This window comes from Candoia aspera, chromosome 7 (genome assembly GCF_035149785.1).
Source record: "Candoia aspera isolate rCanAsp1 chromosome 7, rCanAsp1.hap2, whole genome shotgun sequence".
In the NCBI taxonomy this organism is placed as follows: Eukaryota; Metazoa; Chordata; class Lepidosauria; order Squamata; family Boidae; genus Candoia; species Candoia aspera.
Window position 1 is genome coordinate 7,222,853 of NC_086159.1, and position 26,913 is coordinate 7,249,765.

A 26,913-nucleotide genomic window follows, 5' to 3' on the forward strand; every position below is an offset into this window, starting at 1 on the left:
AAGTAGTGTTTTCCCTCTTCTCCAGACACAATTTCTGCCATTGAACATATCTGGCATACCTCGCTAACCACGTGGTTGAACCCTGTTCAGCTCCTATTGACCACTTTGCACTGCTGGGATCATACTTCCTACCACTCTTAACTGCCTATCAAGCCATTTGGGTTTGAATTGCAAAAGCTGGGCAGCTGGGTTTTGCAGAGGCATCTGCCCATGTAATACCTGATTGGTGCATTCCATTCCATTGATAAACATGGGTCTAGCACTCTTCTGAAAGAATGCTACACCCATGTTTATAAGGAGACCATGTAGGACTTGATAAACATGGGTGTGGTATTCTTTCACAAGAGTGCTAGACCCATGTTCAAAAGTAGCTTGTCTGACAGTTCATAAGTACGGAGAATGGGTGTGGAGTGAAGTGAGTGTTCCACCATGCTTCTCATAGCCTCTGTTTCACCTCCAGTCTGTCTATCAGACTATTTCTGAACACAGTTCTAATTTTCTTTTCAGAGTGCTAAACCCATGTTTAAAGGTTGCCAGCAGATTAGACTAACAAAGGTAGATCAATACACACACCGTTTCAAGTGTGTACCTCCTGACATATAAATCAAAGGCAAAGCACTGCCTCTTACTTGAAAAGAGTTGCACACACACCCCTACATGATGTGAGGGGAAAAGTGCCAGGATGGGCTGGGGTGGAGTTAGAGCTAAGTGATGCAGAGTCAGAAGATGCAAAGATGAGTTCCTTAGAAAACAACAGCTATAGGAGAGGAGAATATGTCCATTCCCATGAAACAGCATGAACCCTGCAGCATTCAGAGATTCAGAGCTACTAAAATTAGATAAGTAGGATTCATAACAGATCATGAATCCAAAAAGATAAAGAGCAAATAATCAATAGCAGCAGAAGGGTGAACAACATGACTGTCAGTGAGGAGTGAGGAGGTTAGGGACTGGAAAGGATGTAATAAAACCTATATTGACTTTTATTTTCTAAGGGAAAAAGCAATAAGCGTATAGCCTGCGGTTATGAACGTTTCTTTCATTGTTTAATCGCATCTTTGTCGATTGACTGCAGACATTACATGCCAAGGATACTTAGAAACCTTTGGGAAAATGCTGATGCGGATGCATTTATGGAAAAAGAAATGGAACGCTGCAAGCCACAGATTCTGAATGGGATTGGTGGCATCTCTGCAGAAACCTGATTCAGCATATGGCTTATGCCTAGGGCACAGGAGCTAAAACCATGAAAAAGGACTGGCACGCTTCAGAATGCTGATGGAATGCCCTCCCATGCCTGAAATCTAGCAAAAGCTTTTCCACCCTTCAGCAATTGGGGGTAGATCTCTCTAGGTACAGAAGAGTTGGCTTTGCATATGGCACTTCACTTTGCCAGTTAAAAGGGCCTAGTGGCTTCATTGGCAGAACATGCTGAGCTTATTTAATATTAACTGTGGTTAGCTTGTAGCTCAGTGTGTTATGCAAATCCAGCACGTTTGGTTAGTTTATGATTCAGTGCATTGTGCACATCCAGAAAATGTGCTGATTCATGATCAAGCTAAACAAGTTGTTCAAACCAGGCAAATGCAATTTTTTGTTTTCTTTTTCATTTGGTGATCAGATTGCCCTAGAAATCCCTCCCTCCCTCTCTTCCCACACTGACTGGGAGTATGCTGGCTGCGAACTAAACAGGAAATTGCCCACAATAACTTTCCAACAAAAGGAAATCTTCTCAAAATTCCCATTTTCCATGAAGCCACACAATCTCCATTAGTCCTGACACCCCATTGTTATTGTAAATGAAAGAAATTCTTTCCCTTCCTCCATTTCTCTCTCCTTCCGCTATTCATCTGTCTCAAAATTTTAGCTTGCAAGCTCTTTTGCTTTTGATACTCCACAAAGCACAATGCAAACTGATGCTGTATTGTGATCATGGTTATAATTAAGCCAAAATCACTTTTATCCGAAATTATCCTGGGGACATGTTAATTAAGAGATTGTCCTATTGTTTTGAAGGAATATATATATATATATATATATATATATATATATATATATATATATATATATAATGCAGTATAGACATTTCCTTTTAGAATCATGGAGTGTTTTTGTGTTGTTGTTTATTCGTTTAGTCGCTTCCGACTCTTCGTGACTTCATGGACCAGCCCACGCCAGAGCTTCCTGTTGGTCGTCAACACCCCCAGCTCCCCCAGAGAGGAGTCCATCACCTCTAGAATATCATCCATCCACCTTGCCCTTGGTCGGCCCCTCTTCCTTTTGCCCTCCATCCTCCCTAGCATCAGCATCTTCTCCAGGGTGTACATATTTTTGTACATATTCCCAAATTCATTTTTCTATTTTCTCCATAGAAAAAAACAACCACGAATCATTGCAAGGACACCATCAAGGCTGGCAACAGTGACAGCAGAAGCCACCAGTGTTATTCTCATTGTAGCTGTTCTCCTGAAGCAACAGGGATGGGAAGCAACGGCCCATTAATCCCGTCCTCGGCTTGCAAGGGCAAGATAAACCCGTTTCACTGCCACCTGGGCGGTTCCAGCATCCTTCCGGCGCCCTCATCCCTGGCGGCAAGTAGCTTTCACCTGCTCTTCCGTGGGAAACTACAAGCCCCAGAGTGCAATGCGGGAAGGCGGAGTCAGGCGGGCCCTACTTCCCGCCTCCCCGCGACCGCGATAGGGCGGTTGGCGGCAGGCGTGCGCGCCGATTGACCAGGAAGCGGCGAGCGGGGCGCGGCCGACCTTAGTGCGGAGGTCGAGCCAAGATGGCGGCGTCTGAGGCTACCGGGAGATACAGGAGCGCGATGAGCAAAAGCAAGGACCCCTCCGGCCTGCTCATCTCCGTCATCAGGTAGCGGCGGCCGCCCCTCCTCCAGGGCGGGCTCGAGGGCCGTGGAGAAGGCGTCGCCCCTCAGCAGGGCAGGCCGAGGGGGAGCTCGCTGCCGCGCGACCCCGGGATGCGTTCACACAGCCCGCGTCAGTAGTCAGGGGCTGCATTCGCGTAACATGTGAGGCTCGTGGATTGTAACAGGTTGTTGCCCAGCGTGGTTAGCTTGGGGTTAAGTATATTGTGCAAACCCTGAAAGTGGGTTAGTTAAGGACCCGGGGTAAATGTGTTGTGTGAACACGGCGGCTGGGTCATGGGCAGATCTAACAGCGCCCGGGGACGCTTGTCTCAGACGGTGCCCCCAAAGTATCTGGCCTCTCTGGGCCGGTCAGGACTAGCTTTCTTCATCATGGCTGTTTGTAGGAGTGTTGGACCACCGACCTCATGATTTTCAGCCTGTCTGGATCTGGAAAGCATCAGGCAGGGTGTGCTTTGCCTGCTGCGTATTTGTGGGGTGGGGGAGGTGATTTGAGGTTTAATCCCTTTGGGGCTGCTCTAAGGCCACTTGGTCTTGCCCATGAGAGTTGTTGAACTACACTCCCCATCATCCACACCTATCATGCTGCTTTTGGTTTATGGAACTATGATAACTTGGGGCCAAGTTATCTGAAGACTGCCCTTTTTCTAGCTACCAGCCTCTCATTTACAATTACAGGTAGTCCTTGTTTAATGACCACAATTGAGACTGGCAACTTGGTTGTTAAGCAAAGCGGTCACTGAGTGAAACTGTGACTGTGTTTACAGTCTTACTTCAGCTTCCCTTTGCTTTACAGACCTGCCAAGGTTGTAAATGTGAGGATTGGTTGCAAAGTTACTTTTTCATCACCATCATAACTGTGAGTGGTCACTGTATGAGGCAGTTGCTAAATGAGGACTACCTGTATCATTGATGGTTGCATCACCCCAAGAAACTAAATTGTGGGGTGCCCCGCCAGGCAGAGCCTCTTCAGTAGTAGCCCCTGAGTGTGGGTCTCCCTCTACACAATCTGTTCTAAACAATGTTTTCATTTCCTTTTTGTGTACATTGCCCATATTGGACACAAAGATGTGTCAACAGGAGAAAAACTTGGAGTTACACCATCTTCCTCCCATTCTTTTATTTTTAAACCCACCTTTTATGGCTGTAGGGCTGTCTCAGAAACACAGTGCTGAATTTTTGTTGGTGTGATAACCCAAAATGTGTGGCAACTCATTTCCCCGCATCATTTAGAGATAGTTGGGTAAAACTGGCTTAGCTCAAGAAGTTGTTGTGTAAAACTGGCTTAGCATAGTTAAAAACAAAAGGAATCAAGCCAAGGGTAAAAAAGAGAGCAGGGAATCGTGGTTGATCTCACTCAGTTTGTATCATTACTTTGCCCTCTATGTTGCTAACCTGCCTTGACGATGTGTGTGGGGAAGAACTTCAGTGATTAAGGTGGGGTAGTGAAGGAAAGGTAGAATAAAAACAGTATAAAAAGTTAAATCATTTTTGGGACTCAGCTATATGATTGCAGTGGCATACAGGGTGGAAAAATAAAATAAGGGCTCCCTGGCATGTCTTACTTTCTTTGTTGATTTTATTTATTGGTTGTTCCAATCTACTACACCTCACAGGTTTGTTCTATAGGTTCAAGTCCCTGCCCCCAATTTACAAAAGCCCATGATGTGAATTCAGGCCAGTTGCAGCCTTTCAGCTCAACTTGCTCTGCAAGTTTGTTGTGGGGAAATTGGAAGAGGTAGTACTTGCAAACTCCAGCTTGCACTTGTAGAGGAAAGGTGGAGTGTAAATCTAACAAATGAATAAATAATTGTTGTATGTTTGAGTCTGACAGGCAGTTTTTCTACTTGGTGGCTGGTTGAGATGCATTGATGTCTTTCCAGGGAGTGTCATTTGTTATTTGTGCTCTGTGATGATTAAGTTGTTGGATCTCAACTTTTTTTGATTACTGTTCTTGATGTGCGATGCTCTGGAGCGTGCACTGTCACACATCCACTGTCAACTACTTTCAAGTAGTTGGGGAAGGAAGCCAGTGGCTAATAGCACACAATGTCTTCTGAAGAATGAGTGTCAGGAAAATCTTCTGTTCTGCTTTATTTTGCCAAAGAACTGCAAACAGTTTTCTGAAGACTTGATCACAATGGGACTGTAGTAAGGCAGGTTTGCGTAGTCTTTATGTGTTAAAAAGTATACTAAGATTCTGCACCAAAAAAAGGTGTTATTGATCATGCTTCTTCCCTTGCCACGTGCCAGTGAGGATCAGCCATCTTGGCTCACCATGTGGATCAGATCTGAACCAAAAGTAAGGAAGCTCAGGAACTGTAGTGGTAAAAGGAGACTTTTTGAGGGAATTGGAAAGGATGAACAGGTTTTCCCAAGTCTTAATCTGTGGCCAGCTACAGTGCATTTGAAAGAACAATAAGAATTCTATCAAATGTCATAAAATCAGGCAATGTCATGGTTGGAAAGGATCTTGGAGATTACATAGTCCACCCTGCCCAGTGCAGGAACCCACCACTACAGCATTTCTCTTCAGGATGTGGGGGATAATATTCTGTAGGTCAGGGCAGACATAGAAATAGGTTTTTTTCTGAACCCCATCCCTGTGACCTCTCAGTAAGGGGAACCTTAAGCACATCTTCCAGGTACCTCTACAGGATAAACAAATTCTGATCAGAGAAAACAGGGCCATAGATAACAAAGCTTTATGACTTCCTGAGCCATAAAGGGTTTTATAGGTCATAAACAACACATTGAATTGTACCCAGACACTTATTGGTAACCAATGCAATTCCTGCAAAATTTGTGTGATTCTGAATGTTGAACCAATTGTAGTTTCTGAGTAATCTTCAAAGGTAGCCCCATCTACTAAGCTTTACATTATCAAAGGTTGAGACAATAGGGGTATGAGTGGCCGGTGCCAGAACATCTTGCTCCAAGAATGGTGGCACCTGGCACACCAGCCTAAGCTGGGTAAAGATTTTCTTCAGTTGGTCGTAGGTGTTGTGTGAACACAACGGTTGTGGGAGGAAGGGAGTAATAGCTTTCCTTTCCTGATTCTAATCTCTCAGCTAGCTCCATTGCTCCAAGAACTAATTGGGGAAAAATCCCACTGATGCCAATGGGGTGCTTTTCTTAGAGCTAGCATGGGGGCAGGTTTCCATAGAGGGTGCAAGAAGAAAACAAAAAGAAATCTCTCTTATCTGCATTTTGTGGTCCCAGTAAAAATCAAAGTGAATTGAGATAGGGGCTTATCTGCTGTGTGATGGGAATGATGGTAGCACAGTTAGTATGGTGTAAAGTTAAGTCAGCAGTAAGGATCTAAGTAAAATCCAAAAGGCAAGATAAAGTGGCCTTCCCCAGCGTACAACTCCCAATGTTTCTAGCTACCATAGCCAACAGCTATGGCTGGTGGAGGATTCTGGGAGCTGTAATCCCAATACACCGGAGGGCACCAAGTTCAGGAAGGTGGGTTACAGCAGCCCATAGAGCTCAGGGAGACTTTTCTGCTTAAATAAATACATGATGCATGTCAAGCGCATCCAGCCTATGTCTGTTATTTACTGAACAGATTTGTATAGCTGTCCATCTACCAGAAGGAATTCTGATTTGCAGGGCAGAAGGCTGACTGCAGGCAGAGTTGAACTGCACATACACATTTTAAGACCGACATTCAGCTATTTTCCGTTGGAAGGTGACTGTACAGGCTGTGATGACTTTCTGCGTCTTGTTGGTTTTGCTACTTTAGAAGAAAACTGGTCTTTAACTGATTTTATCTGTGCTGGCTACGCCTTGTGAGTAGGCTGGAACTTTCCCACGTTGTTTCTTTCTGATTTCAACCTTTTCCAACTTTCGTTGTTTAGCATTGCTTAATTTGCTGTTCCTGCCTACTCACAGTGTATTATGACATTCCATCTGCACTGTGTATCTGTTATGTTAACATTGTTTTAAAAAACGTTGGTGGATGGTATGGCACTTGTGATCGCAGACTTTTGCTGGAATAAATTCATGCTGACAGCCAGTGTTTGTGCAGAGATTCTCACTTATGAGAGTAGATGGCTTAGAATAATTTAATTTGTGTTTGTGAAGTTCGGATGTGTTTAATTTGGGTATTCAGTAAAGCAGAAATGCTAACTTCAGGTATCTTAATGAATGTAGTCCATCGTCTCCCAAGTTAAGAGGCAGGGAACAAGATTTTTAATAAACCCATCAAAGCTGGAACTCCAGGCTTGGTTAAATATATCAGAAATTCTGATTATGATGATCTAAATTTAATCATGGTTTCCCAAATAGAAGAAGAAAAAAAGGATCTGATATCCTGCTGTAATCAATATAAGGGGTGTATATGTGTTCTAACAGGAAATAAATAAGAGTTATTGGAATACAAACACAAACTTCTGTCTCCACAGAATGATTTGACTTGTACTGAGAATAACTTGTGAGGGTCATACAAATTACTAGACTTCCCTGCAAAAAATCCTTCCCTTGAATAATTCAGTCATCCATATTTTCTTGCTAAATAAGGAGAATTTAAATGCACTATCTTGTTTTCTGTTCTTCAAGATGAATTATATTATACAAAAGGGTTGTCTGAGGATCAGCTCCATTTACACACACACACACACACACACACACACACACACTTATTTTATTTATTTATTTATTAAATTTGTCCCCGCCCATCTCCTCCCACCTGAGGGACTCTGGGCAGTTTATACATTTTTGCATTCTGTCTCTTTTTTCCCCTCAAAAGGGTAGTATAAACAGTTACCTTGTTTTAAACCCAAAATATACGGTGAAGCAATTTAGGGTGCCTACTGCTCGGTTAGGTCCCAGATGAAGGTCCCAGCTGGGATTTAAACTGGGTTTGTCGTGTTCAAATCTGAGATGTAAAGCTGTCGTATCTTTTCATCTCTTTGATTTTTGTAATAGGTGAGCTACCCGGCTGGTGGAAACTTGGAAAATGATTCCTTATGTGCAGTTGATTAGCCTTTGGTTACATAAACATATAGGAATTTTGAGCTCAGTGTGAATCAGTGAACCCCTTCCTTTTGAATGTTTTTTTTCTGGTTTAACCCAAGGTAATCCTTAGCTGTACCTTACATCAAAAATGTAACTCAAAATATCACACAACAGAACGGTTAATGAAAACTGATCTCATAACTTCTGACATTTAGAATACAAAAGAAATCGATGGAAATAAGTTCTTAGATGGATGTTTGTTCCTGCAGTGTCTGCTATCAAGGCCCTGCTAGGCTGAAGAGCTACAGTACGAGGCCTGGAAAGCGAAATTGGCTGAAAATGAAAGCTGACCTATTAATTTTATTGTCCAAAGCTAGCTGCAAAAAATAAATGGCACAAAGGAAATTAAAATGGATGCTCGTTGCTTTAAAACCAGGAGCATGTAGGAGAAGAATATTGAAACATACTGAGCAACAGACCCAGTTCTTCCAGCCTTTTCTCAACTTTTAATAAAGCAGTTGTCCTTGGTGACTTGATTCTACATGAAGTTAAGATAAAAAATATTTGTGTCTTAGGCCATAGTGAAAAACCTTTTCTAAAGCTGATGCACTTTCACTAACATTTGCTGAAAACTGGAAGCATAGGCAGAATAGTGCTGCTTAGTTGTACAGTCTAGTTAGGACCTGGTGCTCCTGCAAGGGGGCGTAAAATAAGATCCATAAAGGGGGAAGACCTGGAGCAGAGTCTGTTGCAACATCTGGACAGGACTGCGGGTTCTGGCCAAAGATTACCGGCTTGGCTCGGGACTTCTGCAGGGCACTACTTATATTTATTTATTTATTTAATTAATTTATCATGTTTTGCAAGGTGGATGGATGACATTCTAGAGGTGACGGACTCGTCCCTGGGGGAGCTGGGGGTGTTGACGACCGACAGGAAGCTCTGGCGTGGGCTGGTCCATGAAGTCACGAAGAGTCGGAAGCGACTGAACGAATAAACAACAACATCATGTTTTTATCACTGCCCATCTCCCTCATACGGGGGACTCTGGGCGGTTCACAATAAAACAGTTTAAAATGAATAAAATCATAATAATATCATTAATCTACAAATATCTGTATCAACAAATAAATATGAAATGTAATGAGATCCGAGTAATGGGAGATCTAAGACCACCCAGAGGGGGGCAAGACCGGCCTCGGTAGGACTAAGGAGCCCACCAACCCCAAGAGTGGCTCTTCCTCTCCCCACTCCAGGCATGGTGGCAAAGCCAGACCGTCAATCGTTTCCTGAAGTCCGAAAGGGAGGTGGCCAGCCTCACTTCCGGGGGAAGAGTGTTCCAAAGGGCGGGGGCTGCCGCAGGGAAGGCCTGCCTCCTGGACCCCGCCAGATGGAGTTCTCGTGCAGGCGGGGTCCGCAGCACGACCGGGTGGGGTGGGTCGATGTAACGGGGATGAGGCGGTCCCTCAGGTAATTATAATTCTTGTTACAGTAATTACCTACCCTGCTGTCTCTGGATTACTGAATATGCCGTTTTAGCAGTCTTGTGGCGGGACTCTCCCTCAAGACGTTCCTTCTTAAGATGCCCTCTTCAAATGCTACCCTCGGTCTTTGATCCTGCTCCTCACCTGCTAAACCTTGCGGAACTTGGATTGTACTTGGGTTCCTCCGGTGAGCCTCAACGCAGGGAAATGTTCCACAACCTGAACCTCACTCCTCATTCTCTTGCCTGCTCAGAAGAAGCCAGGGACTGGGGACTGGTGGGATGGGGGGATAGCCCTCCTGGAAGCCAGATGCGATGTTGGCAGAACTTCTGGAAAAGCTCTTCTGGCCGGGTGATAATAGCCACAGAGTTTATCTAGGACAGGGCCGTGGCATCTCAGTGCTTAGCCATCAGCCCCGAGCCAAGCCGGTAATCTTTGGCCAGAACCCGCAGTCCTGTCCAGGTGTTGCAACAGACTCTGCTCCAGGTCTTCCCCCTTTGTGGATCTTATTTTACGCCCCCTTCCCTGAATCACCATCTTGCTGTGATGCTGGCAGTCGTGATGGGGCAGGACACGCATGGCCCAAAGGCAAGGTAATGGCTAGCAATAGTAAGGCCATAGGAATTGCCCTGCTGGGTCAGGCCAGTCACCCATCTGACGCAACATTTCGTTTCATGTAGGAACATTCAGAAAGCTCGTGGTGCCGGGGAGACACGTTGACAGAAAAGTGGTAGCTTGTTTCCACTATTGCTCTTAGCAGCTGGTATTTAAGGCTTCTACCTCTGTTCAGAGCCATTGTAAATGGTTGTAAAGCAAAGCAGCAGTTCGTAGTCAGATCCTCCATTTCTTTGTCCAGCCTCCTTTGAAAACCCTCTACACTGGTGGCTGGGAATCTGACGACAGTAAATTCCACACACGGTAGGAGAGGATATGCTGTGTTGAGAGGTCATGTAGGGAAGAACATCTGGAATGATAAAATGCATGGAAAACCTGATAAACCCTTGAAGAAGCCCGTGAAGAAATATAATGTCATTCTACCGGTATTTAGTTTGAGGCTTACAAACACCAGCTTGGCTCACTAGACCCCCCATCTGTCCTCAGCGCCAATTCCATCTATACCACTTTCACAAACAAAATTTTGGAGAAGAGAAAGAGGAATCCCCCCCCCCCATTTATATCCTCCTCTAAACTTTGCCACTCCCTCCAACAGGCTTGGAGAGTCTGAATGAAGGATCGCTTCCTCTCCTGCTCCTTTTTTCACCAAAACGTCCTGCAAGTTCAGCAAAACTCCACTTTTCCAGTCTTACTAGCTGTTCTCTGCAAGTTTTTATGCTTTTAATATGTTGATAATGCCCTTTAGCTTGCATGATTTTAGAAATGAGACAGATTTGTGGAGGAAAAGTATGCTACTGAAGTTGATGTATGATGCCTTTATGTAACCTTCAAGTTTCAGAAGTAAAGTGCTTTTTAAGTACCGGTTGGTTAAGTGGAAACTCTGCTTGCTTGTTCCGTAGATGGGCTTCCCAGAAGCCAGTTTGGATAAGATACTGGGCTCTGTGGATCCTTGGTCCAATCCTGGCTCAAGTCTTATGCTTTTAAGCAAGTGAAGCCCAGTCATACTTCCACTGTCAGCCTCTGGCCATGTCTTTATAGCAACTCCATGTACCAATAATATAGTCAATTTGATTTCTATTTATTCCATCTAGCAATGTCCTTATATGTAGGTGTTGTTTGGCTGTTAGAAAATTGCAACGAAGAAATCATTGGGTTGGCAGAAATAGATACGTTGTCCTGCTTCATTTCTCAATTTTCTGGGCCTTATGGTCTGACAACTTTTCCCTCCTTAATATTTCTGAATTTCCATTCCAGTCTCCAATCACAAGCAGCATATCTTGGTTGCATGTTCTGTCAATATCAAATTAAACTTGATCATAGAACTCATCAGCTTCCTCCTCTTCTGTATTATGGTTGGAGCATAAACTTCGATAATTGTCATATTAAAGGGTTATCTGCAAAGTCTATTTGATAATATTCAGTCATTGCATTGTAACCAAGTACTGTACTTGCTGTGCTCTTATTGACTACGAAAGCAATGGAATTTCTTCTTTGTTTTTAAAGTCCTAAGTAGTGGACAGTGGGGTTATCTGACTGAAAGTGTCCAATTCCAGTCCATCTCAATTTGCTGATACCTAAGATGTCAGGGTGATTAGTTTCATCTCTCACTGTTGTTGAGCTTTCCTGTGTTCATGCTTCTTACATTCCATGTTCTCACTGTAATTCTGTCTTTGCAGCTTCAGATTTCTTTTCCTGCCTGACAACCTCAGCAACTAGACGCCCCGAAGGCTTTCATCTAGCCATGTCATAAATGCCATTAGCACCCCAAAAGCTTCTCAGCTCTTCCTCAATAGCCTGCTGAGTGCCATCCAAGAACCTGAGGGGCTCTGTCATGGTTCCTGTTCCAATGTTTCTGAAACCTCGAAACAAGTCTCCATGCCATGTTGGCGCTGACACGTGTTGCTGGACAGGAGGGAGCTGCTGCTAGTTTGTGCCAGGCAGGGAGGTGAATGATGGGAGTGCAAAGGAATTCATGTTTGGGCTGTCTTGCCTGGCCAAGGTCATTACCCGGAGATTGCCAGCAACCGTTTTGAACATCTGCAGAGGAACGGAGTTTTACTGACAATGGGGGAAGCGGTTTGGGATTGCTTGTGGTTTAATTGGGAGAAATCCTGCGCTTTTGGTATTCTCAGCTTTGCCTGTGAACCTGCATACTATTCATCATTAAATTAGATTTCCATAGACCTCTGTGTGAGTCTGGTTGTTGATTTGAATAGGCAGTCATGACAGGCTCATTGTCCGGCACTATATTGTCAGTCGTTTTATATTGTCTATCCATGTGGTTTTCTTGGTGGAATACAAGAGTGGTTTGCCGTTGCCTCCTCCTGTGCAGTCTGAAACGGTACCTTTGCTGTTGTAATTAGAATTATTATTTGCCTCTGGCATCTACCCATAATTGCTGCCCAGTATAGGTGTCTTTTTGCTTCAGTGGGGCAGCTGGGATGAACTTCATGCCTTGGGTGACCCTGCTGGGGTCTTGGAAATGATAGTAAGCCAGCTACCAGAAAGGCGGACTGAATGGTGTATGTAATGGCTGCTCCTGATATAACCATCATGGACATAGATCACCTGTAATGGAATGTGAGAATGACTTTGGAAGACGGGGTGGGGGGAAGAGATGCTGCCTAGGGAATGAACAGATAAAAGGGGGAGGAGCCTGCAACTGAGTAATGGAGAGGAAGAAACTTAGAAAGGATCTGCCCTAACTTGGCAGGCAGTAGAAAGGGACGGCAGGAGATTAGTGCTTTCAGACTTTCAAGAGTCTGTTAATGTAGTCCTACAATAAAGTAGAAGTAGCTCATCTGGTTGTGTCTCCTGTCTGGTTTACCTGGGGGGACTGACATCACCTGAGGTTAGTTGGCTGTGGCTTGGGTCAGAGTTGCAAGGACACTGCCATTCTTCAGCAGAATATTGTCCTGAGTGTGGCTTCAATGCTCTGTATCACAGTTAATAAATAAATATTAAAGCCTAAAGGGTATTGTTGAAACTGCAGTCTAAAAACCTCTCGCTTGACCAAATACTGGAGATGGATCTTGATTTGTTCTTTAAAAAGTAGCGTCTTGGATGGGGAGTTCCAGCCAACTGATGGATAGTTTGGATAATACTCTATAATATTAATTAATACTTTTAAATTAGTTTTTATTAATACTGTCTTTAGGCTCTAGAAGGATAAGTTTATGTACTTCTGTTGATTCCCCCCCTCCCCAATTCTCTAACCTTTTGTTTTCTCCATATTTGGATGCAGTAGCTTTTGCATCCTGAAACAAGGTAGTTGGCATTTAGTAAATGCTACTGCTTGGAGATAACTTGTCAAAAACTTTAAATTAGTGAGTGTACCTGCCTTCTATTTATTGTTAGAGATTTCTCTGTTCAATTAAGACAGCAGTGCTGTATACACTTGCATTGGAGTAAGCCCCAATGAACATAGCTGATTTTTCTCTAGAGTAAATATGCTTAAGACCAGAAAGGTTGCATTTGAAAACTTCAACGGGGTTATTAAACTGGAGAAATAAACTTTACTTGAAACTTAATGAGATTCTTCTTGAAACTGTGGCACCAGTCTTTGAGACATACTCTGAATGCCACAAACCATGCTCTGTTTTTTTGTATTTTGTTATGCTATTTCTCCCATTGAACAAAGTTGTAAATATTCATATGCCATGGGGCAGTTCCATAATGGTATTGTACATTAATGAAAGTACCAGTCAAAGTGAATATTTGTAGCTCACGGTTGAACTGTGGAGTCCTTGGTGCTCTCTGAGCCTTGTTGTTTTCTTGCAGACGTTTCATTGCCAGACTAGGCAACATCTTCAGTATGAAGAGGGAGTGGGCCTTGCTCTCAGTTTAAATACCATGGTTTGTCCAGCTGGTGTTGGTGGAGGTGTTGTTCTTTCCTTGGGAGTTCCTTGATTGGGCTGTTGTTTGCTGCTTGGTTGATCAACTGAGGTAATAGTTCCTTGATTAGGGTGTATTGTGCTGTTTGATTGTTCATCTGGTGTTAATCCTAGTGTTGATTTTTGCATATCTGGGTGTTGATTGCTGACGAGGGGATGTTCTGGTCTTTTGGCTTTTCTATTGTCTCTTTTGAATGGTATGTAAACATTGTTTCTTCAGCAAAGGATCGTTACCTTGTCGTGGTGCTGGAGCTTGAGCACCTCAATGATGCCATGAGCTAAACCGTGAAGGGCCACCCAAGACGGGAAGGTCATGACACAGAGGTCAGACTAAATGCGATCCCTGGGGAAGGTAATGGCAACCCACCCCAGTATTCTTGCCGTGAAAACTAAATGGATCAGTACAACCAGAGATATGTCGGTATACCATCGGAAGATGAGACCCCCAGGTCGGAAGATGGTCAAAATGCTACTGGGGAGGAACAGAGGATGAGTTCAACTAGCCCCAGACGTGATGACGCAGCTAGCTCAAAGCCAAAAGGACGACTAGCGGCCGACGGTGCTGGTGGTGAACGGCGAATCCGATGTTCTAAGGATCAACACACCATTGGAACCTGGAATGTAAGATCTATGAGCCAGGGCAAATTGGATGTGGTTATTGGTGAGATGTCAAGATTAAAGATAGACATTTTGGGCGTCAGTGAACTGAAATGGACTGGAATGGGCCACTTCACATCAAATGACCACCAGATCTACTACTGTGGACAAGAGGACCACAGAAGAAATGGAGTAGCCTTCATAATTAATACTAAAGTGGCTAAAGCAGTGCTTGGATACAACCCAAAAAACGACAGAATGATCTCAATTCGAATTCAGGGCAAGCCATCTAACATCACAGTGATCCAAATATAGGCCCCAACCACAGAAGCTGAAGAAGCTGAAGTAGAGCAGTTCTATGAGGATCTGCAGCACCTACTGGACAACATGCCTAAAAGAGATGTTATTTTCATCACAGGAGACTGGAATGCTAAGGTGGGCAGTCAAATGACACCTGGAATTACAGGTAAGCATGGCCTGGGAGAACAAAACGAAGCAGGACATAGGCTGATAGAGTTTTGCCAAGACAACTCACTCTGCATAACAAACACTCTCTTCCAACAACCTAAGAGACGGCTTTATACGTGGACTTCACCAGATGGACAACACCGAAATCGGATTGACTACATCCTTTGCATCCAAAGGTGGTGGACATCTATACAGTCAGTAAAAACAAGACCTGGAGCTGACGGTAGTTCCGATCACGAACTTCTTCTTGCACAATTTAGGATCAGACTAAAGAGATTAGGGAAGACCCAGAGATCAGCTAGATATGAGCTCACTAATATTTTTAAGGAATATGCAGTGGAGGTGAAGAATAGATTTAAGGGACTGGACTTAGTAGATAGGGTCCCGGACGAACTCTGGACAGAAGTCCGCAACATTGTTCAGGAGGCGGCAACAAAATACATCCCAAAGGAAGAGAAAACCAAGAAGGCAAAATGGCTGTCTGCTGAGACACTAGAAGTAGCCCAAGAAAGAAGGAAAGCAAAAGACAACAGCGATAGGGGGAGATATGGCCAATTAAGTGCAAAATTCCTGAGGTTAGCCAGAAGAGATAAGGAATTATTTTTAAACAAGCAATGCGCAGAAGTGGAAGAAGACAATAGAATAGGAAGGAAAGACCTCTTCCAGAAAATTAGAAACATTGGAGGTAAATCCCAGGCCAAAATGGGTATGATCAAAAACAAAGATGGCAAGGACCTAACAGAAGAAGAAGAGATCAAGAAAAGGTGGCAAGAATATACGGAAGACCTGTATAGGAAGGATAACAATATCGGGGATAGCTTTGATGGTGTGGTCAGTGAGCTAGAGCCAGACATCCTGAAGAGTGAGATTGAGTGGGCCTTAAGAAGCATTGCTAACAACAAGGCAGCAGGAGACGACGGCATCCCAGCTGAACTGTTCAAAATCTTGCAAATGATGCTGTCAAGGTAATGCATGCTATATGCCAGCAAATTTGGAAAACACAAGAATGGCCATCAGATTGGAAAAAATCAACTTATATCCCCATACCAAAAAAGGGAAACACTAAAGAATGTTCAAACTATCGAACAGTGGCACTCATTTCACATGCCAGTAAGGTAATGCTCAAGATCCTGCAAGGTAGACTTCAGCAATTCATGGAGCGAGAATTGCCAGATGCACAAGCTGGGTTTAGAAAAGGCAGAAGAACTAGGGACCAAATTGCCAATATCCGCTGGATAATGGAAAAAGCCAGGGAGTTTCAGAAAAAGATCTCTTTCTGTTTTATTGACTATTCTAAAGCCTTTGACTGTGTGGACCATAACAAATTGTGGCAAGTTCTTAGTGGTATGGGGATACCAAGTCATCTTGTCTGCCTCCTGAAGAATCTGTATAACGACCAAGTAGCAACAGTAAGAAGAGACCACGGAACAACGGACTGGTTTAAGATTGGGAAAGGAGTACGGCAGGGCTGTATACTCTCACCCTACCTATTCAACTTGTACGCAGAATACATCATGCGACATGCTGGGCTTGAGGAATCCAAGGCTGGAGTTAAAATCGCTGGAAGAAACTTTAACAAGCTCAGATATGCAGATGATACCACTTTGATGGCTGAAAGCAAAGAGGAACTGAGGAGCCTTATGATGGTGGAAGAAGAAAGTGCAAAAGCTGGCTTGCAGCTAAACCTCAAAAAAACCAAGATTATGGCAACCAGCTTCATTGATAACTGGCAAATAGAGGGAGAAAATGTAGAAGCAGTGAAAGACTTTGTATTTCTAAGATTACTGCAGATGCTGACTGCAGTCAGGAAATCAGAAGACGCTTAATCCTTGGGAGAAGAGCAATGACCAATCTCGATAAAATAGTTAAGAGCAGAGACATCACACTGACAACAAAGGTCTGCATAGTCAAAGCAATGGTGTTCCCCGTAGTAACATATGGCTGCGAGAACTGGACCATAAGGAAGGCTGAGCGAAGGAAGATCGATGCTTTTGAACTGTGGTGTTGGAGGAAAACTCTGAGAGTGCCTTGGACTGCAAGAAGATCAAACCAGTCCATCCTCCAGGAAATAAAGCCAGACTGCTCACTTGAGGGAATGATATTAAAGGCAAAACTGAAGTACTTTGGCCACATAATGAGAAGACAGGACACCCTGGAGAAGCTGCTGATGCTAGGGAGAGTGGAGGGCAAAAGGAAGAGGGGCCGACCAAGGGCAAGGTGGATGGATGACATTCTAGAGGTGATGGACTCGTCCCTGGGGGAGCTGGGGGTGGTGACGACTGACAGGAAGCTCTGGCGTGGGCTGGTCCATGAAGTCAGGAAGAGTCGGAAGCGACTGAACGAATAAAAAAGAAAACGTTTACCTCTGTGTGTCTGTTGATGGCTGGTTTGTCTGAGTGCCAGGCTTCCAGGAATTCTCTGGTGTTTTTGGATTTGGCTTGGTTTAGGATCTCACTGTTTTCCCGTTGAAACTATGGTTGAGTCTGTCCATGTGTTGTGAGATTAAGGAGTTCTCATCGTGACTTCTGACTGCTAGTTGGTGTTTGTGGATGCGCTCTGCTAGTCTTCTCCCTGTCTGTCCTACATAGTGGCTGTTACAGTCTTTGCACTGTATGTTGCAAATAACTCCTGTTTTTTCTTCTTGGGCTATTGGGTCTTTTGGGTTACTTAAAATGTTTTGAAGAGTTTTAGTTGGTTTATGAATGAATTATGAAATTAATGAAAGTGTATGAAGCAATATTGGCTGGGTTCAAATTTTTTGCTAAGCCCAAATCTTAATTGTTTGGTTTTGGCTTAGTCTGAGCCTACAGTTGCGGCTTATAAAATATAATTTATGGCTTAGCCTGCTGTACAAACCCAGCCAGACATGACTTATTGAACAAACCATAGGTAAGCAAACAATGGTCTAGCATGATGTGTGAGTCTAAAATAACAGGAGGAAGTTTGGGCTAGAGGAGAAAGAGTGGCTTTCCTAAAGCCAGCTGTTAAGTTTTTGGCTGGGTCCCTCAGCAGAACTCAACCGTAATTTAACTCCAAGTACAAAACTGTCTCCCTAGCTAGATTTGTGAATTAGAGAGCTTGTCCCCTTGGAGTCTGGTACAGAGAGTTGAAAGCTTTGCCTTCTGGCAATGCAATAACTGTTTAGTGCAGATTCCCCTTTCTGAGAATTGAAGGTGTTCCATAAGGTTCACCAAGAAAATGCTTTCAGTCGCCTCCAGTCACTTCAGTTCCTGCTACTGATATAGGCAACTCTTACGGTCCATCAGGTGCAGACTGATATTTCTTCCAGTACGTGTTGATTCTCCAAGGTGTGTTTTTTGTTCTCTTAGACAGTTTCATCTTTAGCCTTTTCAAGCGTGTTTGCTGTTTTATGCTTCCTTCCCATGTCTCTTTTAAATAAGTAGACTCAGTGAAATGGAAAAAACAAATGAAACAATGTGTTGTGTATTTTGGTTAAGCCACTAAGTGATGTTATTTCCTTTATCTTGGGTAACTTCTAGCTCACTTTTTTCCCCCCTCTTCAGTCTTTTGAAATTGCTTCACTGGGATTTCAGAATGTATTATAAAATATGTATTTTGAGGTTAAGTACTGCCAGAAGCTTTAGGTAATTTCTTTTGGGACTTGTTCTTAAAAATAGCTTTTCGATTATATTCTTGAAATAAGATTTCTGCTTTCTAAAGTGAGTGAGATGTATATGTGTGTGTAGATGAGCAGAATAGTCACCGTGGCTTTCAAATGTCGCCTTCATCAGGGAGATACAACTCTTTGTGGACATGAGTGGCAGTTGTGGAAGCATTCAAAGTTTCAAAGACCTTTTTATTTTATTGATGACAGGCAGGGCAAAGTAAGCTATTCCCTTGCCCCACAAAAAACTCAGTGGTAGACCTGGGACTTAAAATTTCTCATGCCTAAGAATGGGCGGCCATATAAGTCTTTTTAATAAATGAATAAATAAGCACAGTCCAAAGATATCAGATTCAGAGAGAGGATGCTGAATCATGTGGAAATTAAACTCTAGAAGACAAAGGAAGCTTTCTACTGAATAGCTATGTCTCTGGCAGTGGTTTTAAATGAGACCTCAGCTGCTTCGTAGCTCAAGGATTTCTTTTTTTGCCACCAATTCTCTATTTTGTGTGTGGAGTGAAAATATTAATTTGCTGCATGGTTCAACCAGCTACTCCTTCATCTCCTGTCATTTAATCTAATAATTAAAGAAATCCACAGAAGCCCCATTCAGGTGATACATGTTGTATGTGGAGGCTTCTTCACTGCAGTTAGTTCTGTTGTACGTACACAGGACTGATGACATAGCACGAGCGTATAGAAGGGAGGAGATGCTTAACTGCTCACGTAGTGAGTGCTGCATGTGAACACATTGCCCTTCAAATGTCCATAACCAATCTCATTGGAATAAATGCAGTGGTCCCACATACTGAAATATAGGGTTTCGATATTAGAACAATAGGAACCTCAGCTTGAGAATGCATTGCTGACATACAACAGTCTTCTGTTGGCCTACATTTATTGATGAGTAGAGAGCCAGTTTGGTCTAGTGGTTAAGCTTCTGGGCTAGAAACCAGGAGGCTGTGAGTTCCAGTCCCACCTTAGGCATGAAAGCCGGCTGGGTGACCTTGGGCCAGTCCCTCCCTCTCAGCCCAAGAGCCAATCAGGCATAGTAGGAGAGTTCTAGTCCCGCCTTAGGCATGAAAGCCGGCTGGGTGACCTTGGGCAATCGCTCTCTCTCAGCCCAAGAGCCAATCAGGCATAGTAGGAGAGTTCTAGTCCCGCCTTAGGCATGAAAGCCGGCTGGGTGACCTTGGGCCAGTCCCTCCCTCTCAGCCCAAGAGCCAATCAGGCATAGTAGGAGAGTTCTAGTCCCGCCTTAGGCATGAAAGCCGGCTGGGTGACCTTGGGCAATCGCTCTCTCTCAGCCCAAGAGCCAATCAGGCATAGTAGGAGAGTTCTAGTCCCGCCTTAGGCATGAAAGCCGGCTGGGTGACCTTGGGCCAGTCCCTCCCTCTCAGCCCAAGAGCCAATCAGGCATAGTAGGAGAGTTCTAGTCCCGCCTTAGGCATGAAAGCCGGCTGGGTGACCTTGGGCAATCGCTCTCTCTCAGCCCAAGAGCCAATCAGGCATAGTAGGAGAGTTCTAGTCCCGCCTTAGGCATGAAAGCCGGCTGGGTGACCTTGGGCCAGTCACTTTCAGCCCAACTCGGTGCAATGTAGACTAGCCTCCTTGTGGTGCACCCCAGGGAACGTGACTTGTCATGGCTACATAGTACACACGTCTGGCTGCTGGACCTCACAAGGATTTCCCAGCAAGAAAAGCAGCATGAACACCGAACTGCTATGCCATATGTTTTAAAAAAAAATTGATGAGTATCTGCCCTTGACATAGTTCCTTCTTATGGCAATAGCAGGGGGATCAAAGGAAGGAGTTGGAGGCTGACCAAAATGTTCTCAGTTCTTAGAGAAGGGTGGACTGAAGTGGCTTCCAGGAGGTGCCGCTAGAGAGTCAGTTTGGTATAGTGGTTAAAGATGCTGGTCAAGAAACTGGGAGACCGAGTTCTAATTCTCCTTTAGGTGTGGAAGCTGACTGGGTGACTTGGAGCCTGTTGCACCCTCTCAGCCCAATCCAACTCACAGAGTTAGTGTTGTTGTGGGAAAAACAAGAGGATGGAGCATTATGAACACCATTTTGAGTTGTACAAAATAAAGGATAAAGGTCGGATATAAATCTAATAGATGATTATGATGATTGTTCAAGAAAGTTCCATGGGATCTGAGGAACCTCTGTCTGACAGTGATGAGCTGAGCAGTTGCAACATTTTTCTTTGGCAAACTCTTTTTTCTTTTCTCTTTGATTGGTCCTCTCTTTTTTGCAAAAGCCACTTTACCATTATAGCATATCTCCACTCCTCATTTCCCCCCAAAATAACATTAAAATGCTTCTGAAATATTGATAGTTACTTATTGGTTCAATATAGCTTTTGGGGGAAAATGCTCATATCTGGCATGCAAAAGACAGAATAAAGTATGGTTGTTGCTGTAGAGCTGAGAGTTGTCCATGCAATTGTGTTCTGACTGTGCATTTAAATTGTAGCTTAACTTTCATTAGTGTACCGTATTTCCTGCTGATTACTTAAATAAACCAATGCTATGAGCAGAAATACATAAGAGCAGCTCTATGAAATTAAAAATGCCTGGGGCACAAATGTTTGCCTCTGAGAAAAGGACCCAGAATCTCCTTAAGGGGAAAAAATGAATCATTAGCAGAGGAAAGAGAAAGCAGGAATGGTAGCTTTGCTGGATGCTGTATTAAGCATCATCATGATCTTTATTAACCATTATTTTATTTACATAGATTTTAAAAACTCCTGACTCCCAACGATTCTGGGTGCTTTACATTTTAAAAAAAATCGGTTAATAAAATAAAAGTTATAAAAGAGGTGTGCATCCAGAAAAAAGAAGAACCATACAAAATAAAATGAAATTTTACAGGGGCTCATCACCGCCCTATCCCAAGGGCTGAGAAAATAATCAGGTTTTCAGTGACTTTAGGAATGTCATCTGGTAGGAGCCATAGCTGATATCCTGTCTTATCCTTAAGGTTTAGGCTGGCTTCATCTTACAATTTTAGAACATTTAAAGAAAAAATGAAGAACCCCTACAAATAATCTGAGTTCACAAAACTCATAAAGACATACTATGGTTGCTTGGATTTGGCTTACAGCACCATGTGAATGCAGTAGTTGTGACTTGTGAATAGTGACTTGTGAATAGTAGCTTATGGTTTAATACAATACGTAAGCCCTGCCGTTTGTAGGTTACTCAGTAAGCCATGTTTAGATGAACGATGTTTAACATGTGAGAACTTCATCTTTGCCTTTTGCAGCAACCTATGAAATAGCTGGCGTATTTAATGGGGTTCACTGTATAGTCTGGAAAAGCAGTGTTTCTATCTAGAAACCTGGGACATCTCTGTGCTTTGTGCAGTATTTTTTTCCATATGTAACTGTCAGGATGATAACCTCAAGATATCAGTTCCCATGCAGTTTGCAGTTTGCATTTTAAGAGTAGTAGCTTGTCAAGACTGGAGAATCATCAAATTGTTTCCTGACTGATTGCCTAGTATTACAGACAAATGCAGTCATGATCTGTTCTGCTAGACCACAACAGAGCAGAGCCAGTGGAGATTCTGTGGATTTTCCCAGCGAACTCTAAATTCAGCTTTGTTTCTCTCTGCTACTATGAACTGGGACTGTCAACTGATCAAAGGCTTTAGTGTCTTGCTTTAACTCATTAATCAAAATAAATATCTTATTACCTCAGTGAAAAGGATATTCTGGAGGCTATGTAAATGAAAAACGTGGTTCTTCTTCTGTTAAGCAAACCAACAAATAGTTCTCAGGAAAAAAAATTTAGAGGCTTTGTCTGGATCAATACACAGATGTAGGAGAATGGCTGAGGTCAATTACCACTCACGCAAAGTAAAAGTCTAATCCTCTTCCTCTGGCATTGGCAAACTAAAGGTGGTGTTGTATTTCATGTTGTTTATACAGTGTGTTAGAACACCTTTGAACAGTGCAGAGGCTAAGGAGCAGGCTCCTAATCCTGTAAATTTTGTACTTGGTTTCTTGTTTATTCGTTCAGTCGCTTCCGACTCTTCGTGACTTCATGGACCAGCCCATGCCAGAGCTTCCTATTGGTCGTCGCCACCCCCAGCTCCCCCAAGGATGAGTCCGTCATCTCTAGAGTATCATCCATCCACCTTGCCCTTGGTCGGCCCCTCTTCCTTTTGCCCTCCTCTCTCCCTGGCATCAGCATCTTCTCCAGGGTGTCCTGTCTTCTCATTATGTGGCCAAAGTACTTCAGTTTTGCCTCTAATATCATTCGCTCCAGTGAGCAGTCTGGCTTTATTTCCTGGGGTATGGACTGGTTTGATCTTCTTGCAGTCCAAGGCACTCTCAGAATTTTCCTCCAACACCACAGTTCCAAAGCATCTATCTTCCTTCTCTCAGCCTTCCTTATGGTCCAGCTCTCACAGCCATATGTTACTACGGGGAACACCATTGCTTTAACTATGCGGGCCTTTGTTGTCAGTGTGATGTCTCTGCTCTTAACTATTTTATTGAGATTTGTCATTGCTCTCCTCCCAAGAATTAAACGTCTTCTGATTTCCTGACTGCAGTCAGCATCTGCAGTAATCTTTGCACCTAGAAATACAGAGTCTGTCACTGCCTCTACGTTTTCTCCCTCTATTTGCCAATAATCAATCAAGCTGGTTGCCATAATCTTGGGGTTTTTTTGAGGTTTAACTGCAACCTAGCTTTTGCAAGTTCTTCTTTCACCTTCATCATAAGGCTCCTCAGTTCCTCCTTGCTTTCAGCCATTGAAGTGGTAGCATCTGCATATCTGAGATCGTTAATGTTTCTTCCAGCGATTTTAACTCCAGCCTTGGATTCCTCAAGCCCAGCACATCGCATGATGTGTTCTGCGTACAAGTTGAATAGGTAGGGTGAGAGGATACAGCCCTGCCGTACTCCTTTCCCAATCTTAAACCAGTCTGTTGTTCTGTGGTCTGTTCTTACCGCTGCTACTTGGTCCTTCCTATACAGATCTTCCATATATTCTTGCAACCTTTTCATGATCTCTTTTTCTTCTGTTAGGTCCTTGCCATCTTTGTTTTTGATCATGCCCATTTTTGCCTGGAATTTACCTCCGATGTTTCTAATTTTCTGGGAGAGGTCTCTTGTCTTTCCTATTGTCTTCCGCTTCTGCGCATTGCTTGTTTAAAAATAATTCCTTATTTCTTCTGGCTAATCTCTGGAATTTTAATTGGGCATATCTCCCCCTGTTGCTGTTTGCTTTCCTTCTTTCTTGGGCTACTTCTAGTGTCTCAGCAGACAGCCATTTTGCCTTCTTGGTTTTCTTTTTCTTTGGGATGTAATTTGTTGCTGCCTCCTGAACAATGTTGTGAACTTCTGTCCAGCGTTCTTCCGGGACCCTATCTACTAAGTCCAGTCCCTTAAATCTATTCTTCACCTCCACTGCATATTCCTTAAAAATATTAGTGAGCTCATATCTAACTGATCTCTGGGTCTTCCCTATTCTCTTTAGTCTGATCCTAAATCATGCAATAAGAAGTTCGTGATCTGAACTACAGTCAGCTCCAGGTCTTGTTTTTACCGACTGTATAGATGTCCGCCATCTTTGGCTGCAAAGGATGTAATCAATCTGATTTCGGTGTTGTCCATCTGGTGAAGTCCACGTATAAAGCCGTCTCTTAGGTTGTTGGAAGAGAGTGTTTGTTATGCAGAGTGAGTTGTCTTGGCAAAATCCTATCAGCCTATGTCCTGCTTTGTTTTGTTTTCCCAGGCCATGCTTACCTGTAATTCCAGGTGTCATTTGACTGCCCACCTTAGCATTCCAGTCTCCCGTGATGAAAATAACATCTCTTTTAGGCGTGTTGTCCAGTAGGTGCTGCAGATCCTCATAGAACTGCTCTACTTCAGCTTCTTCAGCATCTGTGGTTGGGGCGTATATTTGGATCACTGTGATGTTAGATGGCTTGCCCTGAATTCGAATTGAGATCATTCTGTCGTTTTTTGGATTGTATCCAAGCACTGCTTTAGCCATTTACTATTAATTATGAAGGCTGCTCTATTTCTTTTGTGGTCCTCTTTCCCCAGTAGTAGATCTGGTGGTCATCTGATGTCTCCAGAGTTCTCAATACCCCCTGTAAGACCACTTCCATGGCAGACATTCTAGCTTCCAGACTCTGGATGTTCTGGGGAGTTCCATTAAGATTGGGAATGGTTCCTTGCGACCCCGGGCTTCGCACTACTATTTGCGCATCCACAGGGGGGGGGTCTTGCCTCAACTTCCCTGGCGCCAACCTGGGTATGTGCCGCCTGTGGTTCTTCAATAATAACGCTTGGCGTCCGGGGTTCTGTCACAAAATTTCAAGAGTGGAGGGCACTTTCCAACTCCGTCTGGTTGAGCCGGGTTTCCACCTCACACTCGCTGTCTCTGCTCCCCGAAGTCTCCTCCGTTTCAATTTTTTCTTCTGTCACTTTAGCATACACCACAGTTCTCTCCGAGGATGGCAGAGGCGATGGCTGCTTCGCCCGGAACTTTGCGTGCTTAGGCATGGTTTGTTAACTCTCAGCTGATTGCAATCTCAGGAAGAGTTTCCGACTTATGGATTCACAGCTTAATGTCAGCACCTGCTCATTCAGGCATTCACACACACAGTCAAGAAACCAGAGTTCTTTGAACTGGTTTATTGAAGCGTAATTAACTGTACAGAAAGCAAGCTGCGAATAAAGACTTCCCGCCAAAACCTACTTTAAACTACATTCCCTTAGCTAGTTCCCTTTCCCACAAAACGTGTCACTCCCCCTTCCAACCAGATGGCATTTCTACCGTATCTCAACCTCCCGCCCTTGATGTGCTTATAGCCAAAACAATCTTACATTCCAGCTTCGCAAACCCCCTTCCACCTCCTCCTCATCCAGCAACCTTTGAGAACAACACAATGGGAGATGTCCTGATAAGGGTTTCTGTGAAACCTTTAATCAGGGAACCTGACATGGCCCATTCCAGTTCACTGACGCCCAAAATGTCTATCTTTAATCTTGACATCTCACCAATAACCACATCCAATTTGCCCTGGCTCATAGATCTTACATTCCAGGTTCCAATGGTGTGTTGATCCTTAGAACATCGGATTCGCCGTTCACCACCAGCACCGTCGGCCGCTAGCCATCCTTTCGGCTTTGAGCTAGCTGCATCATCACATCTGGGGCTAGTTGAACTCATCCTCTGTTCCTCCCCAATAGCATTTTGGCCATCTTCCGACCTGGGGGTCTCATCTTCTGATGGTATACCGACATATCTCTGGTTGTACTGATCCATTTAGTTTTCACGGCAAGAATACTGGGGTGGGTTGCCATTACCTTCCCCAGGGATCGCATTTAGTCTGACCTCTGTGTCATGACCTTCCCGTCTTGGGTGGCCCTTCACGGTTTAGCTCATGGCATCATTGAGGTGCTCAAGCTCCAGCACCACGACAAGGTAACGATCCTTTGCTGAAGTTGTACTTGGTAGTTATTTAAATATTTTTATCCTGCTTTTCTACTGTGAGGTTAACTAGGAGGACTTTTCGAAAAACTTTGGTCACAGATCATAAAGGACCAGGCACGTTCTTTCCCCCCCAGCTTTTCGTCACATAATCATCATCCATGCAACACAGCAGCCTAATCTTTAAAAATTTAAACCCAATGAACCCATGTTTGGTGGTGTCTTCAGGCCAGGAGAAGAAGGCTACAGCAGCACCACCGTTTCTCAGTGGCCATCAGGAAACAAACAATGAACAGAGAAATGTTTTATTAAAAAATTGCTGAAAACTTACTGTCGACTGACGGCACTGAAATCTAGGAAAACTGCACTAAGTTGTAGGTTAAGACTGCATGGAAAGCGGTCTTTTATAGTGATGTTCCTACTCACCAAATGGCAGTTCAGCTGCTGTGCATCCTATTACATTTACACTGCAAATAATATTATAATTTTTAGCAGGGTACCTTATTATCATACTTGAGTTGGTAACAGCTTTCAGAGCAGGGTGCAATAGCATCAGAATGTTGGCAATAAATATACTAAGAAGAGTTTATCCAATATAGGCAGTGGTGTGCCAGAAAAAATTTCCACCCAGAATTTGCAAAAGTACAGCTTATGTTGAAATACTGAACTAATTAAGCCTCAGATTCTTACCTGAGCAAAAATGTCTTAAACTCTTTGCTTGCATGGACTTTGTGTGTGTGTGTGTGTGTGTGTGTGTCAGAAGCACCTACCAAGGTGCTTCTGTATTGAAAGGATTTGCCAGTGACATCACCGTTGCCTGGGGGACGCCCGAGGGGGCTCCTTTCATGTTATTTTCCCACCGAAGTGGTACCTATTTACCTACTTGCATTTGCATGCTTTCGAACTGCTAGGATAGCAGGAGCTG

The 26,913-nt window shown here is 43.7% G+C and overlaps 1 protein-coding gene across 1 annotated transcript in view; it reads left to right on the plus strand.

The window, feature by feature from the left end:
- The first annotated feature begins 2,775 nt into the window (after positions 1 to 2,775).
- Positions 2,776 to 26,913, plus strand: part of EXOC4 (exocyst complex component 4) — a 387,317-nt gene continuing 363,179 nt past the window's right edge. Inside the window, exon 1 of the mRNA XM_063308928.1 lies at positions 2,776 to 2,871. Coding sequence (XP_063164998.1) covers positions 2,786 to 2,871 — 86 coding nt within the window. The 5' untranslated portion in view covers positions 2,776 to 2,785. The remainder of the gene's footprint in view (positions 2,872 to 26,913) is intronic.